Genomic DNA, 20,366 nt, shown 5'->3' on the forward strand with positions numbered 1-20,366 from the left:
ATTCACAGTTAAAACTTGTCTCTTATTTCCACTGTGAATTTGTCTAGCTTCATCTTCCAGCCACTGGATCGTGTTAGACCTTTGTCTGCTAGACTGAAGAAATATTTGTTCCCCGTGTAGGTACTTATAGACTGTGATTAGCTCACCCCTAGCCTTCTCTTTCATGGAGTCAGAGAACCACAGGGTTAGAAGGGACCGCAAAGGTCATCTAGTCCACTGTTTCTCAATGACCGGTCCGTGGACCAGTGCCGGTCCCTGAGTTCTCCCTGACACGTAGGAAGGCAGCAAGCCAGTCCCTGGTGTCAGAAAGGCTGAGAAACACTGGTCTAGTCTGACTCCCTGCCAAGATGCAGAATTTGTTGAGTCTTTGTTAAGATAGATTGAGTTTAATTTAGGGCAGTTCTAGGGCCTGTGCTCTTGAGAAGTTTAGACTAGATGATCACAATGGTTCCTTCTGGCCCTAGAGTCTATGAATCTGTGAGCACCTGGAGTCTCTTACTATGAGGCAGGTTTTCCAATCCTTTAATCCAGCGGTTCTCAAACTGTGGGTTGGGACCCTGTTTTAATGGAATCGGGGCCCCGTTTTAATGGGGTCGCGAGAGCTGGGATTAGTCTTGCTGGGGCCCAGGGCCAAAGCCAAAGCCCGAGCCCCACAGTCCAGGGCCAAAGCCCAAGCCCCAGGGCCGTGGGGTTCAGGTTACAGGTCTCCCCGACTGGGGCTGAAGCCATTGGGCTTCGGCTTTGGCCCCCCCCTCCGGGCAGCGGGGCTTGGGTGGGCTCGGGCTTTGGTCCCTCATCCTGGGGTCCTGTAGTAATTTTTGTTGTCAGAAGGGGGTCACAGTGAAGTTTGAGAACCCGGCTTTAATCATTCTCGTGGCTCTTCTCTGAGCCCTCTGAAGTTTATCAACATTCTTCTTAAATTATGGGCCCCAGAGGTGTGTTCGTGCCACCCCTTCTGGTTTTCCTGGCCCAAGAACTGTCTGCTGCTACTTACTGACCCTTCTGAGAATTAGAAATGAGGTGGGGGAGGGGATATCTTTTATTGGACCAAATTCTGGTGGTGACAGAGAGATGCTTTCGTGGGACACCTCTGAAAATGGGAAAATGTCGGGCAGCGACTGGGAGACGCCTCGTCTCCCAGGAGCTCTGGTCTTTTGGAGCCCAGTGACTGCTGAACCCAGGATGGCACCACCTGCAAGGCTCAGCTGTTCTCAGCCCCTCCAAGAGCTCGACAGGCTCCGGCTCCAGGGCCCGACTGGGACGCGTTGGCTTGGGCAGGGGGACGTGTCGTGGGGCCCGGCTGGGACACGTTGGCTCGGGGGGGGACGTGTCGTGGGGCTCGGCTGGGACATATTGTGGGGGGCAAATGTGTTGTGGGGCCCAGCTGGCGAATGGGCATCTGACCCGCTTTTCTGTTCCGTTGGGGACAGCCTGGTGTGAGCTTGTGCCTGTCTTGCAGGTGCCCCCCACTCGACCAGCAGCACCTCCCTGCACTCCGAACGCTCCATCAACTTGGTGGGCTTCTGCTCGAAGCCAGACGGCATGCACCAGCGCTCCTACTCCGTCTCCAGCGCAGACCAGTGGAGTGAGGCGGTGGTGATCCCCAGCAGCTGCCCCAACCCCCGTGAGTACCCTGCGCTCCCTCTCCGTGCCCCGCATTGCTCCGCCGCTGCGGGCGGGAGGGGCGTGCGGGCCGCCCGCAGGAGCTGTGCCCTGCCGGCAGCATGGCACCGAGCGCCCTGCCGGTGCTCTCAGGAGCCCCGCGCAGACCCTGCGGGGAGCTGGGCGCTGCACCGGGGCCGCTGAGCTGTCTGCGCTGGGGAGACAAGGGCACGGAGACTGCCGCCGAGCCGGGCCCTTGCTCAGCCAGGGCTTGCTGCCTCTGCTGGGGATGCCCCCGCCCCGCTCTGCCCACCCCACGCGAGGCCAGCGGTGGAGTGAAGGCCGCTCTGTTCTTCCTGCGTTTCGTCTCTCCCTGCCCTCCTCTCCTGCCTGCCCTCAGACCCCTGCCTCCCCCCGGTTTGGGAGAGTGAAGTGAGTCGGAGGAAGCCCTGTTTCTCACACACACTGGCTGTGTACTGCCCTCCCCCCGCCCCGAGGGTTCAGGACAGTTGAGTGAATTAAAATAATTCACACATTTCCCAACGTAGCCACTTTGCCGAATTGGAAAATAAATGCCTTTGTGCTGCATCCATCACTCCTTCGTTCCTGGCGCGGCCGCCGCACTAAAAAAGCCGTTAAATGCACATCAGGAGTGGAGGAGCCATTTCCATGCCTGTTCGCCCCCTCGCCGTTCTCATTAGCGCGGCAGCCGCCCCCCCGCTCAGTCCCAGGGGCTTTCGCAGTTTAAAGAGAGCCTCTTTATGATCATTACCGGAGTCCGACTGTGCGGGCGCCATTTGCAGCTGAGGAGGCTCCTCATTTGTAACTGTGAAAAACTATCAATTTCAGCGCGCCTGGTGCCGCGGCTCCATCACTGGCCCCATCAGCTCCCTGCTGGAAGCGAATTAATCAGACTGCTGCCGCTGATGGGGCAGCGCCGGCGACGGGAGCGGAGGGGCGCAGCTCTGAGCATGAATGTGCTCGCGCTCCCCCGTCGGACACTGAGCAGGGCAGGGCCAGCTCCCACGCTCCTCTCCCTCCAGAGCAGCCAGCCAGCCAGAGCCAGGCTGGCCACCACACCCGCGGCCACACAGGGCCCTGCCCCACATGGAGCCCCTCCGTGCCCTGCCCTGCCCTACCCTGCCCTGTAAGGGGGAGCTGCCCCCGATACCACAGGATCCTCTGCACATGGGGGAGCCGCTCACCCCGATACCACAGGTGTCTCCCCAGGCCAGGGGGAGCTGCCCACCCCGACACCACAGGTGTCTCCCCGGGCATGGGGAAGCTGCCCCCCGAGACCGCAGGGTCTCTCCTGTACATGGAGGTGCTGCTCACCCCGATACCTCAGGGTCCCCCCGGACACGAGGGAGCTACCCACCCCAATACCGCAGGTGTCCCCCTGGACATAGGGAAGCTGTCCGCCAAAACCGCAGAGTCCCCCCGGACATAGGGGAGCTGCCCCTCAATACCACAGAGTCCCCCCTGTACGTGGGGGAACCACTCACCCCAATACCACAGGGTCCCCCTGGACATGGGAGAGCAGCCCACCCTGATACTGCAGGTGTCTCCCCGGGCACAGGGAGCCGCCCACCCCAATACCACAGGGTTCCCCCTGTACCTGGGGGAGCTGCTCCCCCCAATATCACAGGGTTCCCGCGGGCATAGGGGAGCTGAACCCTCGATACTGTAGGTGTCTCCCCAACATGGGGTAGCCACCCACCCCGATACTTCAGGGTCCCCCCTGTACCTGGGGGAGCCGCCCACCCCAATACCACAGGGTCCCCCTTGTACATGGGGGAGCCGCCCACCCTGACACCACATGGTTCCCTGGACATGGGGGAGCGGACCCCTTGATACTGTAGGTGTCTCCTCATGCTTGCCCCAGTACTTCAGGGTTTCCCTGGACATGGGGAGCCACCCACCCTGTCACTGTAGGTTCTCCCTGAATGTGGGGGAGCTGACTCCTGATACTGCAGGGTCCCCCTGCACATGGGGGAGCCGCCCACCCCAATACCACAGGGTCCCCCCCCCACATGGGGGCGCCACCCACCCTGTTACCGTAGGTGTCCCCCTGTACATGGGAGCACCACCCACCCCAAACCGTAGGGTCCCCCCTGTACATGGGGGCGCCACCCACCCCAAACCGTAGGGTCCCCCCTGTATATGAGGGATCTGATCACCCTGATACCGCAGAGTTCCCCTGGACATGAGGGAGCCACTCACCCCAATACCACAGGTGTCTCCCCGCCCCGATACTGCAGGTGACTCCCCAGGCACAGGGAGCTGCTCCCCCCAATACCACAGGGTCCCCCCCGGGCATAGGGGACCTGACCCCTTGATACAGCAGGTGTCTCCCCAATATGGGGAAGCCTCCCATCCCAATACTGCCGAGGTCTCCCCATGCTTGCCCTGGTAAAAACATAAGAATGGGCCATCTGAGTCAGACCAAAGGTCCATCTAGCCCAGTATTCTGTTCCAATGCCCAGAGGGAATGAACAGAACCGGTAATCATCAAGTGATCCATTCCCTGTCACTCATTCCCAGCTTCTGGCAAACAGAGGCTAGGGACACCCTCCCTGCCCATCCTGGCTAATAGCCATTGATGGACCTATCCTCCATGAACTTATCTAGTTCTTTTTTGAACCTGTTATGGTCTTGGTCTTCACAACAGCCTCTGGCAAGGAGTTCCATAGGTTGACTGTGCATTGTGTGAAGAAATACTTCCTTTAGTTCTTTTTAAACCGTCTGCCTATTAATTTCATTGGGTGACCCCTAGTTCTTGTGTTATGAGAAGGAGTAAATAACACTTCCCTATTCACTTTCTCCACACCAGTCATGATTTTATAGACCTCTATCCTATCGCCCCTCAGTCGTCCCTTTTCCAAGCTGAACAGTCCCAGTCTTATTAATCTCTCCTCATACGGCAGACGCTCCAGACCCCTCATCATTTTTGTTGCCCTTTTCTGAACCTTTTCCAATTCCAATATATTTTTTTTGAGATGGGGCGACCACATCTGCACACAGTATTCAAGTTGTGGGCGTACCCTGGATTTATATAGAGTCAAGATGATATTTTCTGTCTCATTATCTATCCCTTTCTTAATGATTCCCAGCATTCTGTTCACTTTTTTGACTGCTGCTGCATAGTGAGTGGATGTTTCCAGAGAACTATCCACAGTGACTCCAAGCTCTCTTTCTCGAGTGGTAACAGCTAATTTAGACCCCATCATTTTATACGTATAGCTGGGATTATGTATTCCAATGTGCATTACTTTGCATTTATCAGCATTTAATTTCATCTGCCATTTTGTTGCCCCATCACGCAGTTTTGAGAGATCCTTTTGTAGCTCTTCGCAGTCTGCCTGGGATTTAACTATCTTGAGTAGTTTTGTATCCTCTGAAAATTTTGCCACCTCACTGTTTACCCCATTTTCCAGATCATTTATGAATATGTTGAATAGGACTGGTCCCAGTACAGACCCCTGGGGACACCACTATTTACCTCTCTCCATTCTGAAAACTGATCATTTATTCCTACCCTTTTTTTCCCTACCTTTTAACCAGTTACCAGTCCAGGAGAGGACCTTCCCTCTTATCCCATGACTACTTACTTTGCTTAAGAGCCTTTGGTGAGGGACCTTGTCAAAGGCTTTCTGAAAATCTAAGTACACTATGTCCACTGGATCCCCCTTGTCCACATGCTTGTTGACTCCTTCAAAAAATTCTAGTAGATTGGTGAGGCATGATTTCCCTTTACAAAAACCATGTTGACACTTCCCCCAACAAATTACGTTCATCTGTGTGTCTGACAATTTTGTTCTTTTCTATAGTTTCAACCAGTTTGCCCAGAGCTGAAGTCAGGCTTACTGGCCTGTAATTGCCGGGGTCACCTCTGGAGCCCTTTTTAAAAATTGGCGTCACATGGTACAGAGGTTGATTTAAATGATAGGTTACAGACTACAGTTAGTAGTCCTGCAATTTCATATTTGAGTTCCCTCAGAACTGCTGGGTGAATACCGTCTGGCCCTCCTGACTTATTACTGTTTAGTTCATCAATTTGTTCCAAAACCTCCTCTAATGACACCTCAATCTGGGACAGTCCCTCAGATCTGTCACCTAAAAAGAATGCCTCAGGTTTGGGACTCTCCCTCACATCCTCAGCCATGAAGACGGATGTAAAGAATTCATTTGGTTTCTCTGCAATGACGTTATCGTCCTTGAGTGCTCCTTTAGCATCTCGAATGTCCAGTGGCCTCACTGGTTGTTTAGCAGGCTTCCTGCTTCTGATGTACTTCTTGCTATTACTTTTTGAGTCTTTTGCTAGCTGTTCTTCAAATTCTTTTTTTGCCTGACTAATTGTATTTTTACGCTTAGAATCATGGAATATCAGGGTTGGAAGGGACCTCAGGAGGTCATGTAGTCCAACCCACTGCTCAAAGCAGGACCAATCCCCAATTAAATCATCCCAGCCAGGGCTTTGTCAAGCCTGACCTTAAAAACTTCTAAGGAAGGAGAGTCCACCCCCTCCCTAGGTAACGCATCCCAGTGTTTTACCAACCTCCTAGTGAAAAAGTTTTTCATAATATCCAACATAAAACCTCCCCCACTGCAACTTCAGACCATTACTCCTTGTTCTGTCATCTGCTACCACTGAGTACAGTCTAGATCCATCCTCTTTGGAACCCCCTTCCAGGTAGTTGAAAGCAGCTATTAAATCCCACCTCACTCTTCTCTTCCGCAGACTAAACAATCCCAGTTCCCTCAGACTCTCCTCATGAATCATGTGTTCCAGTCCCCTAATCATTTTTGTTGCCCTCCGCTGGACTTTCTCCAATTTTTCCACATCCTTCTTGTAGTGTGGGGCCCAAAACTGGACACAGTACTCCAGATGAGGCCTCACCAATGTCGAATAGAGGGGGACGATCACGTCCCTCGATCTGCTGGCAATGCCCCTACTTATACAGCCCAAAATCCCATTGGCCTTCTTGGCAACAAGGGCACACTGCTGACTCATATCCAGCTTCTCATCCACTGTAACCCCTAGGTCCTTTTCTGCAGAACTGCTGCCGAGCCATTCGGTCCCTAGTCTGTAGCGGTGCATGAGATTCTTCTGTCCTAAGTGCAGGGCTCAGTACTTATCCTTGTTGAACCTCATCAGATTTCTTTTGGCCCAATCCTCTAATTTGTCTAGGGCCCTCTGTATCCTATCCCTACCCCCCAGTGTATCTCCCTCTCCTCCCAGCTAAGTGTCATCTGCAAACTTGCTGAGGGTGCAATCCACACCATCCTCCAGATCATTTATGAAGATATTGAACAAAACTGGCCCGAGGACCAACCCTTGGGGCACTCCTCTTGATACCGGCTGCCAGCTAGACATGGAGCCATTGATCACTACCCGTTGAGCCCGACAATCTAGCCAGCTTTCTATCCACCTTATAGTCCATTCATTCAACCCATACTTCTTTAACTTGCTGACAAGAATACTGTGGGAGACCGTGTCAAAAGCTTTGCTAAAGTCAAGGAACAACACGTCCACAGCTTTCCCTTCATCCACAGAACCAGTTATCTCGTCACAGAGGATTAGATTAGTCAGGCATGACTTGCCCTTGGTGAATCCATGCTGACTGTTCCTGATCACTTTCCTCTCCTCTAAGTGCTTCAGAATTGATTCCTTGAGGACCTACTCCATGATTTTTCCAGGGACTGAGGTGAGGCTGACTGGCCTGTAGTTCCCAGGATCATCCTCCTTCCCTTTTTTAAAGATGAGCACTACATTAGCCTTTTTCCAGTCGTCCGGGATCTCCCCCAATCGCCATGAGTTTTCAAAGATCATGGCCAATGGCTCTGCAATCACATCCGCCAACTCCTTTAACACTCTCGGATGCAGTGCATCCGGCCCCATGGACTTGTGCTCGTCCAGCTTTTCTAAATAGTCCTGAACCACTTCTTTCTCCACAGAGGGCTGGTCACCTCCTCCCCATGTTGTGCTGCCCAGTGCAGCAGTCTGGGAGCTGACCTTGTTTGTGAAGACAGAGGCAAAAAAAGCATTGAGTACATTAGCTTTTTCCACATCCTCTGTCACTGGGTTGCCTCCCTCATTCAGTAAGGGGCTCACACTTTCCTTGACTTTATTCTTGTTGCCAACATACCTGAAGAAACCCTTCTTGTTACTCTTAACATCTCTTGCTAGCTGCAACTCCAGATGTGATTTGGCCTTCCTGATTTCACTCCTGCATGCCCGAGCAATATTTTTATACTCATCTCCGGTCATTTGTCCAATCTTCCAGTTCTTGTAAGCTTCTTTTTTGTGTTTAAGATCAGCAAGGATTTCACTGTTAAGCCAAGCTGGTCACCTGCCATATTTACTATTCTTTCTACACATCCTGATGGTTTGTCCCTGTAACCTCAATAAGAATTCTTTAACATAAAGCCAGCTCTCCTGGACTCCTTTCCCCCTCATGTTATTCTTCCAGGGGATCTTGCCCATCAGTTCCCTGAGGTTCTCAAAGTCTGCTTTTCTGAAGTCCAGGGTCTGTATTCTGCTGCTTTCCTTTCTTCCTTGTGTCAGGATCCTGAAGTCGACCATCTCATGGTCACTGCCTCCCAGGTTCCCATCCACTTTTGCTTCCCCTACTAATTCTTCCCGGTTTGTGAGCAGCAAGTCAAGAAGAGCTCTGCCCCTAGTTGGTTCCTCCAGCACTTGCACCAGGAAATTGTCCCCTACACTTTCCAAAAACTTCCTGGATTGTCTGTGCACCGCTGTATTGCTCTCCCAGCAGATATCAGGGTGATTGAAGTCTCCCATGAGAACCAGGGCATGTGATCTAGTAGCTTCTGCGAGTTGCCAGAAGAAAGCCGCGTCCACCTCATTCCCCTCGTCTGGTGGTCTATAGCAGACTCCCACCACCACATTACCCTTGTTGCTCACGCTTCTAAACTTAATCCAGAGACTCTCAGGTTTTTCTGCAGTTTCATACCAGAGCACTGAGCAGTCATACTGCTCCCTTACATACAGTGCAACTCCCCCACCTTTTCTGCCCTACCTGTCCCTCCTGAACAGTTTATAACCATCCATAACAGGACTCCAGTCATGTGAGTTATCCCACCAAGTCTCTGTTATTCCAATCACATCATAATTCCCTGACTTTGCCAGGACTTCCAGTTCTCCCTGCTTGTTTCCCAGGCTTCTTGCATTTGTGTATAGGCACTTGAGATAACTCGCTGATCGTCCCTCTTTCTCAGTATGAGGCAGGAGCCCTCCCCGCTCGCGCACTTCTGCTCGTGCCTCCTCCCGGTATCCCACTTCCCCACTTACCTCAGGGCTTTGGTCTCCTTCTCCTGGTGAATCTAGTTTAAAGCCCCCCTCACTAGGTTAGCCAGCCTGCTTGCGAAGATGCTCTTCCCTCTCTTCGTTAGGTGGAGCCCGTCTCTGCCTAGCACTCCTCCTTCTTGGAACACCATCTCATGGTCAAAGAATCCAAAGCCATCTCACCGACACCACCTGCGTAGCCATACATTGGCTTCCACGATTCGACGGTCTCTGCCCAGGCCTTTTCCTTCCACGGGGAGGATGGACGAGAAGACCACTTCCGCCTCAGACTCCTTTATCCTTCTTCCCAGAGCCACGTAGTCCGCAGTGATCTGCTCAAGGTCATTCTTGGCAGTATCATTGGTGCCCATGTGGAGAAGCAGGAAGGGGTAGCGATCCGAGGGCTTGATGAGTCTCGGCAGTCTCTCCGTCACATCGTGAATCCTAGCTCCTGGCAAGCAGCAGACTTCTCGGTTTTCCCGGTCAGGGCGGCAGATAGATGACTCAGTCCCCCTGAGGGGAGAGTCCCCGGCCACCACCACCCGCCTCCTTCTCTTCACTTCATTTGCCAGAGGGTCCCCCTGGACATTTGCCTGCAGGATCCCCCGGGGCATGGAGGAGCCACCTCAACCTGATACCTCAGGGTCCTTCTGACCTTAGGGGAGCCGCCCACCCCGATACCGCAGGTGTCTCCCCAGGCACGGGGGAACCGCCCACCCTGTTACCTCTGGGTCCCCCTGACCATGGGGAAGCCACCCACCCCGATACAACAGGGTCCCCCCAGACATGAGGGTGCTGCCCACCCCGACCCCTCAGGTCTCCCAAGACATGGGGGAGCCACCCATCCCAACACTGCAGGGCTCCTACCCCGTGTGTGGGCGAGCCGCTCACCTTTGTAACATCTCTTTGCACGTCCTTGCACACACGTGCTCTCTTTAGTGGGCTGGTGATCAGGCAGTGCCGGAATTCACAGACATGCAGAGGTGGGTGGTGGGCTGGGGTGGAATCTACCCCACCCCCCAGCCAGGTGCCTTTGTGATGATGTATGTGCCCCTGTGAAGCCAGGGCTCAGGTGGGCTCATGGGCCCCAGCGCAGGCTAGACCTGCTATTTGCCTGCCTGTCCTCAGGCTTGCTGGCTGTTGGCTCGTGCCCGGGTTTTCAGCCCACTTGCAGAGGCTGGCAGGGGCTGTGCTTGGCGCATGCTGCTGCTCAGGGCGGGGGCCAGGTTGCATCGCGCCCCACGCTGGTCCAGGAGCTTCCAGAGGGGCGTGGTGGCCTTTCTGCTCACGTTCCACACGACGGAGCCGCCTCTGCCTGCTGCCACCCCGAGCAATCCACTCATTTCATGCAAAGTAACCCTGAGATTGATACAAATAGGGAACGAGTCGCTGCCAATTCTCAGTGACACGGAGGGGGTGGAGATCTCAGCTCCAGAGCTAATTGTGTGTCTGAAGGAGCTGCCGAGTGCGTGTCTGCTCAGCAGGGAGCTCCCCGCCGTTTGCACCGGGGCGCACTGGCCACCCAGTGGGTTCTGGTGGGACAGACAGAACCTCACTCATGCTCTGTAACCCAGCCAAAAGGGAGACCAGAACAGGCAAGGCGGACCGGGGAGAGGGCATGCTCCTCGGCCTATCAGGTCAGTTCCACTTTCCTGGTAATTTTCTGGGCCGGCACTAGAGTCTCTGACTCCTGCCCAGAGCCAGAGAGCAGTGGGGTATTGTCACTGTTACGACGGGAGAGCAGCCTTCCATTTCCTGCATCCCACCATCTGTGCACCAGCCTCACAACTGGGCACAGCTGTGCAAAGGGGTGGGGGGAAGGGGAGCTATGGGGAAGGGTCCTGTCAGAGATCAAACCCACAAGCCAGCCCCAGGGTTCCAGGTGAGCTGAGGAGCAGAGCTGGCGCACAGTCCTGTCCCCTTCCCTGCGTGCGCCGCAGGGACTCCACTGCACAGGGATGTCCAGGGCTCTTGGTCTCCGGGAGAATCAGAAGGAAGGCGCCTGCAAGAGAACCGGCGCGGTCACTACAGAGAGGACAGAGTTAGGGAGGCTAAGGACATTGCAAAGCAGCTACATGACTCCTTTGCATCCGCCTCCACCACGGCAGATGTTGGGAGATGCCTACCCCGGACCTGCTACCTATGGGGAGGTGCTGTCCGAGACCACGGGGCAAGAGGGTCGATGCTGGAACACACTGAGCAGCAGGTCACCAGGAGCAGAGCTACCTGCCAGAGTCCTGCAGGGAGGGAAGTGACTGAGCTGCTTGTCTCGGCCTAGATACCAGGGCAGGCTGCCCTAACAGGTCCCGTCCCCCCTGCACACAGCAGTGCTGCGTTAGCTAACCCGGTTAACATGGCACCATTAGTTACACTGGTTCAGCATTCTCGGTAGACCAGACCCAGTGACTCTTGAACCGGCTTGTGTGTGTCTCGGGCCTGCGCCAAGTACAGCAGCTCCTCCGTGTGCCTGGGAAGTAGCCATTTCCAGTGCCAAGAAATGGCGGCCCTGCCCTGGCGTGAGTGGTTGGTATGGGGAATTGATTCCATTTATTAGACTCAGCTGCCTTAATTGTCAACTCTGTGAACTCTTTCCCTGCGGATAATTGGTGGCAGAAACCCCCAGCTCCTGTGCGTCTCCGCTGAGGGTGAGCGTGAGACACTAGAGAGAGACGCTTTTATACCAAGGCTTGAGCAACCTGTAAAAGGTAGGTTGGCATAGCTCTGCTGGTCAGGGAGTGTGAAAGCCAGATCCCTGACCGACAGCTATCCCGACGGACGAGGGCATCCGTCGGCGTTGCTGACTTCGTTCAGGGAAGTGGTGTTACTGCTGTGCTGATGGAAACGCTTCTGTGGGTGTACGCAGTGTCCAGACTAGGGGTCGTGCTGGCACAGGCTCTGTGGTGTAGACAGAGCCTGGGGCCCCCTCAGTCCCTTGGCCGAGGCAGACCAGGAGTGTTCTGCAGGGCTGTATCCTAACTAGTGTTAAAGGGCCCTGGGCGCTACCTCGTGAGGCTGTCCCAGCCTTCTCCATCCCGCTAGTACTGCTCTGTTTGGCTCTGGGCCGTCCCGCAGAGCACTGGGCACACAGCAAGAGATGGGCTGTGCTGGGCCGAGCTCACAGACTAACAGACGGGGGGACAGGCCGAGAGAAAGGAAGCGACTTGGCCAAGGATCCCATGGGGGGTCAGTAGCAGGGTTGGGAGTGGAACCGGAATCCCCTGAGTTCCAGCCCAGTACCCTGCCCATTTGCCCATGCTGCCTCTTGTTCCAGCATCTCCCTGCTCCTGTTGCACCAGAGGTCATAAAATCATAGAATATCAGGGTTAGAAGGGACCTCAGGAGGTCATCTAGTCCAACCCCCTGCTCAAAGCAGGACCAGTCCCCAACTAAATCTTCACACCCAGGGCTTTGTCAAGCCTGACCTTAAAAACTTCTAAGGAAGGAGATTCCACCACCTCCCTAGGTAACGCATTCCAGTGCTTCACCACCCTCCTAGTGAAAAAGTTTTTCCTAACATCCAACCTAAACCTCCCCCACTGCAACTTGAGACCATTACTCCTCGTTCTGTCATCTGCCACCACTGAGAACAGTCTAGATCCATCCTCTTTGGAACCCCCTTCCAGGTAGTTGAAAGCAGCTATCAAATCCCACCTCATTCTTCTCTTCCGCAGACTAAACAATCCCAGTTCCCTCAGCCTTTCCTCATAAGTCATGTGTCCCAGTCCCCTAATAATTTTTGTTGCCCTCTGCTGGATGCTTTCCAATTTTTCCACATCCTTCTTGTAGTGTGGGGCCCAAAACTGGACACAGTACTCCAGATGAGGCCTCACCAATGTCAAATAGAGGTGAATGATCATGTCCCTTGATCTGCTGGCAATGCCACTGCATATACAGCCCAAAATGCCATTGACCTTCTTGGCAACAAGGGCATACAGTTGACTCATATCCAGCTTCTCGTCCACTGTAACCCCTGGGTCCTTTTCTGCAGAACTGCTGCCAAGCCATTCGGTCCCTAGTTTGTAGCGGTGCATTGGATTCTTCCATCCTAAGTGCAGGACTCTGCACTTGTCCTTGTTGAACCTCATCAGATTTCTTTTGGCCCAATCCTCTAATTTGTCTAGGGCCCTCTGTATCCTATCCCTACCCTGCAGCGTACCTACCTCTCCTCCCAGCTAAGTGTCATCTGCAAACTTGCTGAGGGTGCAATCCACACCATCCTCCAGACCATTTATGAAGATATTGAACAAAACCGGCCTGAGGACCCACCCTTGGGGCACTCCTCTTGATACCGGCTGCCAACTAGACATGGAGCCATTGATCACTACCCGTTGAGCCCGACAATCTAGCCAGCTTTCTCTCCACCTTATAGTCCATTCATCCAACCCATACTTCTTTAACTTGCTGGCAAGAATACTGTTGGAGACTGTGTCAAAAGCTTTGCTAAAGTCAAGGAACAACACGTCCACTGCTTTCCCCTCATCCACAGAGCCAGTTATCTCGTCATTGAAGGCAATTAGATTAGTCAGGCATGACTTGCCCTTGGTGAATCCATGCTGACTGTTCCTGATCACTTTCCTCTCCTCTAAGTGCTTCAGAATTGATTCCTTGAGGACCTGCTCCATGATTTTTCCAGGGAGTGACGTGAGGCTGGCTGGCCTGTAGTTCCCAGGATCCTCCTCCTTCCCTTTTTTAAAGATGGGCACTACATTAGCCTTTTTTCCGTCGTCCGGGACTTCCCCCGATCGCCACGAGTTTTCAAAGAAAATGGCCAATGGCTCTGCAATCACACCTGCCAACTCCTTTAGCACTCTAGGGTGCAGCGCATCCGGCCCCATGGACTTGTGCTCGTCCAGCTTTTCTAAATAGTCCCAAACCCCTTCTTTCTCCACAGAGGGCTGGTCACCTCCTCCCCATGTTGTGCTGCCCAGTGCAGCAGTCTGGGAGCTGACCTTGTTTGTGAAGACAGAGGCAAAAAAAGCATTGAGTACATTAGCTTTTTCCACATCCTCTGTCACTAGGTTGCCTCCCTCATTCAGTAAGGGGCCCACACTTTCCTTGACTTCCTTCTTGTTGCTAACATACCTGAAGAAACCCTTCTTGTTACTCTTAACATCTCTTGCTAGCTGCAACTCCAGTGTGTGTGATTTGGCCTTCCTGATTACACCTCTGCATGCTCGAGCAATATTGCTATACTCCTCCCTGGTCATCCCACCAAGTTTCCACTTCTTGTAGGCTTCTTTTTTGCGTTTAAGATCAGCAAGGATTTCACTGTTAACCCAAGCTGGTCGCCTGCCATATTTACTATTCTTTCTACACATCCCGATGGTTTGTCACTGTAACCTCAATAAGGATTCTTTAAAATACAGCCAGCTCTCCTGGACTCCTTTCCCCCTCATGTTATTCTCCCCGGGGATCCTGCCCATCAGTTCCCTGAGGGAGTCAAAGTCTGCTTTTCCGAAGTCCAGGGTCCGTATTCAGGCCAAAGCGGGGGTCAGAGCCTGCAGAGAGGGAGGCTATCGGGGGGCCTTGGGCCGGGGCTCTGAGCAGAGGCCCAGCACTTGGCCTCGGGGGAGGCAGAAGCATATTTCAGAGAGGGTTAACAACGGAGCGAGGCGCCCGCACCTCGCTGCCTTCCCCGGAGTCTGCATTTTTATGCTGATTGGAAGCCTGTGCTGTGTGCGCTGCTGAAATTGAATGTCAGGCTTTTGATTTTGTTGCTGGTCTCTAATGAAATTTGACATTTAATGGTGAGTGCAGCGGCAGCGTGTGTGTGTGTGAGCGGAGCTTGATTAGCGCGCTCTAATTGACAGTAATTAGGCAGCTCCCTGATTGTTTCTAATTCTGCTATTAATTGTAAGGAACAGTATGATTGAGGATAAATTTGGTGCTTTGCTACCGGGGATACGGCTTCTGCAGCTCCGTATCGGCAGCCTCTGAAGCCTATCCTGCTCGGGCTCCTGAGAGGGGCAGCCCAGTCATCGCCTCTGGAGGAGGAGTCCTGTGCTGGGCCTGGGGATGGCTGCCAGCCGCAGCAGAGCACCTGAGTAGGGCCTAGGTGGGGACTCCCAGCAGGTGTGCGCTCCCCAGCCACCACACCTCCCTCTGGGGACAGGGCCCAACTCGTGGAGCAGGGTGGGGCATCCCACGGCCTGCCTGGGCAGTGGGGGGCAGCTGGGACATCTCTGATGGGTGGGGGCAGACGGGGGTGTTCAGGGCGTCTCAGTGGAAGGGAGTCAGGCGGGGATGTTCTGGGCATCTCTCAGGGGCAGGATAGGGTATCTGGGGCTGTCTCTGGTGGATGGGAGCAGACGGGGATATTTGAGGTGTCTCTGTGGGACAGGGTGGGGTGTCTGGGGCATCTCTGTGGGACAAGAGCGGGCGGGGATGTTTGGGATGTCTCTGTGGGACAGGGTGAGGCATCTGGGGCTGTCTCTGTGGGGCAGAGTGGGGCAACTGGGGCATCTCTGTGGGACAGGAGCAGGCAGAGATGTTCAAGGCATCTCTGTGTGGCAGTGTGGGGTGACCAAGGCTGTCTCGGGGACAGGAGTGGGCAGGGATGTTCGGGGCATCTCTGTGGGACAGGAGCAGGCAGGGATGTTCGGGGCATCTCTGTGGGACAGGAGCAGGCGGGGATGTTTGGGGCATCTCTGTGGGACAGGAGCAGGCGGGGATGTTCAGGGCGTCTCTGTGGGGCAGGGTGGGGTGTCTTGGGCTGTCTCTGTGGGACAGGGTGGAGAGTCTTGGGCTGCCTCTGTGGGAGGGAGTCAGGCGGGTCTGAGCATGGTGGTGCTGAGGTCTCTAAATGTCGCCGTTTCTCTTTCTCTCCAAAGCTAACGGCACCTCAGATGCTCTCAGTTCCAGCCCAAATATGTCCAACACTGCGAGCCCGAAGCTGGAGCCGCCTCCATCCCCTCATGCAAACAGGAAGAAACACCGCAGGAAAAAGAGCACAGGGACAGCCCGCCCTGATGGCCCCAGCACAGCAGCAGAAGGTAGGAAGTGTCTGTCATTCTGCTGGGGCAGCCGCAAGCAGCCAGTTGTACCTGGGGGAGCCCCGGTCCCCTACGGTACATTGGTGGCACAAATCCTGAGCTCTCCACCCTTTGATGGAAATGAACTTCCAGCCCAGCTTGTCTGCCCTCACTTTCTCCCCTGCAGCGGGGAGCAGGGACCATGCTCCCGTGCCAGCTGCTGCTCTGGGTATGTATTTGTTTGTTTCTGACACCAGCGGTGGACCTGGGAGGGCCCATAGGAGAGGCTGCCAGACACCTGCCAGTGTAAGATCCTATTTTCATTTGCTTATAAATGTGCTCAGCTGTAGCGATTGGAACTTCTCGTCCTGAGTGCGAGCTCCCTCCTTCCCCTGCCGTTGCTGGGGCCCCCGTCTCTCCCGTGCTCGGCGGTGGCATGCAGGAGGTAGTCTCTTGGGGGGTGCCGTTCTTTGACCTGTTGCTGGCGTGGTGGGCGGGTGCTGGGTCGTGCTTGGTGGCCTGCAATGTACAGGAGAGGGTCTGGTAGAGCCTTCTGGCCTTAACTCTGGGACTCTGTCTGGCTGCCTTGGGCCAAGCTTCTGAGAAAGGTTCAGGAACATGAGAGTTAAAAAGCTCTGACATCCATTGTGCTGAGAAGCTCCAGCATCTCCAGGCTTTGGAGTCGGCCTTGACATTTGCCAGGGGAAATTCAGAAAGGAGCCTTTTGCTGTCCTAGTGAAAATCTGCCCCGACTGCTAAGTTCTCTGTCATCTCCATGTGTAGCAACCAGGCCTGAGCAGGCTGAGGAATGTAGGGATGGCCGGACTAGATCAGACCTGAGGTCCAGCTAGCCCAGTGCCCGGTGGCAGTGGCAGGATCAGGTATAAGCGTCCCACGGTAGTAGATGGGGATAAGTTTTCCCCCATGCGAGCTCTCAGCCTGATCTCTCATAGTTACAGGAATCTCTGAGCTTTGAAGCATGAGCTGTAATACCCCTTTCAAAATCGTTAACGTTCGTTATGACAACTCTGGAAATTCTGGATATCCATATAAACATCCAGTACCTCTTTGAATCTGGCTAGGTTCTTGGCCTCAACAGCTGCCTGGGACAGGGAGTTCCACAGTCTGAGAGCATTGTGTGGAAAAGTATTTCCCCAGTTTTGAACTTCTCACGTAATTGCATGGAGTGTCCCCTTGTTCCTGTGCTAGGAGACAGGGCGAAGAGAAGTTCCCGATCTCCCTTGTCTAGACCAGTTTTTATTTTATAGACCTTTATCATGTTCCTCTTTCTCATCTCCTCTGTACCGTAACAATCCCAGGTATTTCAATCTCTCTTCATAGTTGATTGAGGGCCTGGAAAAACTCGATCTCCTCTCCCTTCTCTGAGCCCCCGGTAGTTCTGCAAACCCTTTCTGAGATGGGGTGAGTGCTGGTGTGGCACATGGGATGCGGATGCTGCTGCACCATTGATTTACGTCAATCTAACCATCTAATCTAACCCTAACCCCTCTTCTTATGCGTCCGAACTTCTTGGTAACTTGTCTGATCACAGCAGAGGCCTCCACTCCACTGAGCTGTCTACAGTGAGGCCAGGTCCCATTCCTGGGTTGAGAGTTAATTCAGAACTCGTCAGGTGTACAAGTAGTTACAATGTTCCCCTCCAATGTGCATTTCTCCGCATTTCTCGGCATTAAAGTTCATTTGCCAGTGAAGTGTCAGGTGCCAAACTTCATTTGTCACTGCCCCTCCCGGCTACCAGAGGCCACTGTGGTGCCAGATGCTGGCACTGAGTGTAGCGGGACTCCTGTCCTGTGTGCTCAGTCCTCATCCTGCTGGTGCCCAGGCTGCAGGCACCTGGAGGAGGGGGAGCAGCTGCCTGCTGCTGCAGTGCAGGGGCTGGGACACCGAGGGCAGGGTAAGGCTGTGGGAGCAGGAGCATAGGGGGATGGGCTGGCCAGGGAGGGACATGCTGGGGGAGACAGGACAGAAAGGTCTGTAACCAACTAGCCACACTCCCATCACCAGCCAGGAGTTGAACCCAGGATTTCTGAGTCTCCCAGCATTCCTCTGTTGTCAACAATAGCTGCAAAACTCGCTGGCATGCGTCTAATCCTCCTCCAGCGCCATTCCCATGGAGGATAACAGCTTTCTACTGCTGCCAGTTACCCAGTTTAGTGCAGTGGCAGAGGTCTGTGCTGTGGATCTAAAGGTCTCAACCCTATCGTGACCCGTGAGGGGTCAGTATTGTTCCACGTGGTGGAATTTTTGTTTTCTCTGTGTGCTTTTTTTAAAACTTACTTTACTAATGTAATTTCCTATGTTAAAAAGAGGATAAGGATGTGAAGCAAAGCACTGAAAAGTTGGGTTAATTCTATTAGTCTCTCTGGATCTCACCCCTTGGCTGGGGAAGACAGGGCCATTAATTAGGGCTCAGGGAGGGCCCTGAGCTGCAGTGCTCTCTGTGTAGGACAAAGCCTTTTCCCGCCCCAGGCTGTTTGTGCGGTTGGGGCTGCTCCTAAGGAGAAGCACTGTTTGCTCCCAGGGCTGCAATGCAGTCCAGCTGTAACCAGCCAGGAGGCCTGTAGCTGAGGGTTGTAGGCCCTGTTCTGCTCAGTCTGAGGCAGCTTCTGTAGCATGGCTGGGAAATGTCTCAGTCACACGGAAGCCTCCTGAGCCAAGTCGTGTGTTCCTTCTGGGAGAGCCCAGCTCAGCCCTCCCATGCTCAGAGGTCCTCGGGAGAATGGAAGTTACTCCCCTGCACGCCTCCAGGCCCCCTTCCGCACTACTGAGTGCTGGACTCGGCACTGTGTGCGGCGGCCCCAGCCAGTGAGCTCACAGCCGGACAGTCACACGCAGGATGGGCCACGCTGGGAATCCGGGCAGTGGGGGTAATTTGGCATTTGATGTCTCCGAGGCATTGCATAGGCACTGTCTAGTCCCGTGGCCAGCACCTGGTGCTGCAGCAATAGGTGGAAGAACACCCAGTTGCCCCCCACGTTAGGTCCCTCCTCCTCTCTCGTAGTCAGAGGTCAATGTAAGCCCTGATGCAGGTGCTGTCATAGCCTCCCAGAATTGCTGCTGTTTGCCAACGCTGGCTCTCCACCTCAGTGGCCAGGCCCAGTGACCACGGGGAAGTTTTTCCACTGGGGAAGACGAATGCTTCAGTTCAACACGGGGGAAGTGAGAGAGCCCCTGGGTGCGGGGGCTGGGCCTTCAGGGACAGAGATGCCTTGCTCAGCAAGGAGCCAGTGTCCTGTCCTGGAGCCATGCTGCCAGAGGGACTGAGGCTGGCTCTCGCCCGCGCTGAAGAGCAGGGAGAGCTTGCCAGGAGTTGAGAGGGGAGCGTCCCCCCAAAGCTGTGTTTTGCCAGCTCTGTGTTCTCCAAGGCAGCCTGGATCAGCAGCAGCAGCCCAGACCGCATTAGTACCTGCCCGCACGGGTGCTGCTTGTTGTCAGACAGGCCCAGGCATGAGGCTTCCGACAGGTCTGCCCGGCTGCCGCCATGGTTTGCAGGGCAAAGCAGGGCGCTCAGTGTGCCCACAGCTGTGCCTGCAGCAAGTCACTTACGTCAGGGGAAATAATGTTCCTATGTAGATGGTTGGAGTCCACTTCCCAGAACTGAGACAACCCTCTCCCTCCTGGGCAGTGGCAGACGTCCATGACTGCTGTCCTAATGTCAGGGCTGCTACCCCATCCTGCCCCTCTCCCTGCCCGGCAGCGTGTGCACATGCTCTGCATCCTGCTCTCCCTGGCGCGGCCCCTGCCCAGCGTGCTGGCCCCATGTGCTGATGCCAGTTTCTCAGGTTAGCATCCTGGGAAAGTTGGGGAGGTCTGGGATAAATTGCCATCAGTTTATCTCATTTAGGAGGTAATCAGAGCTGGGGACGTGCGGAGCAATTGAATCTTAGTTGTTCTGAAGTATCATAAATCAAACGAGCTGTTGCTTTTTTACATGGTCGCATGTTAAAGAGAGCGGCGTGTCAAGCTGCTAGGGAGCATCAACAAACTATGGCAAGGGTGCCATCGGGCTGCTAGGGTACGGCACCAAACGAGCGAGTGCAGCAGGAGCATCGGGAAGCCGGGGCGCTCCGGGCTTGCCGCACACCTGCCATGCTGGCCAGGGAGAGAGCATCCCCAGACTGGGGAGAGCAGTGTCGGGCTGCGAGGGGTCAACACTGAACTCCGTGGGATGAAGCAAGCCAGGAACTGCCAGCTCAGAGCCCTGCCCAGCAGCCCCAGCCTGTCGCCCTAGGCTCCTCCAGGCCTTTGGCTTGGCTCTCAGCAGCCAGGAGGAGCCCTGACGAGCATGCGAGGGATGTGCTGGCAGCAGACGCCTTTGCGACACTCCCTAGCCCAGCATCCCCATGGCTGCCAGAGCTCCAGGGATAATGAACTTCTCATGTGCTTAAAGAGTGATGCAGGGTGCATGGCGAGAAGCTGACAGCCCCTTAATGTGCTTCTCAGCGGCGGCAAAACGACGCGCT

At 54.5% G+C, this 20,366-nt stretch overlaps 1 protein-coding gene across 3 annotated transcripts in view; it reads left to right on the plus strand.

Moving 5' to 3' along the window:
• The window catches only part of AGAP3 (ArfGAP with GTPase domain, ankyrin repeat and PH domain 3), a 258,069-nt gene that overhangs the window by 221,575 nt on the left and 16,128 nt on the right, over nt 1-20,366 (plus strand). For 2 of the 3 annotated variants that reach the window (XM_048841958.2, XM_075126133.1), the window contains exons 12-13: nt 1,460-1,624; nt 15,742-15,903. In XM_048841958.2, coding sequence (XP_048697915.2) covers nt 1,460-1,624; nt 15,742-15,903 — 327 coding nt within the window. The remainder of the gene's footprint in view (nt 1-1,459; nt 1,625-15,741; nt 15,904-20,366) is intronic. The other variant, XM_075126134.1, reaches the window with a different exon arrangement.

This window comes from Caretta caretta, chromosome 2 (genome assembly GCF_965140235.1).
Source record: "Caretta caretta isolate rCarCar2 chromosome 2, rCarCar1.hap1, whole genome shotgun sequence".
Lineage (NCBI taxonomy): Eukaryota > Metazoa > Chordata > Testudines > Cheloniidae > Caretta > Caretta caretta.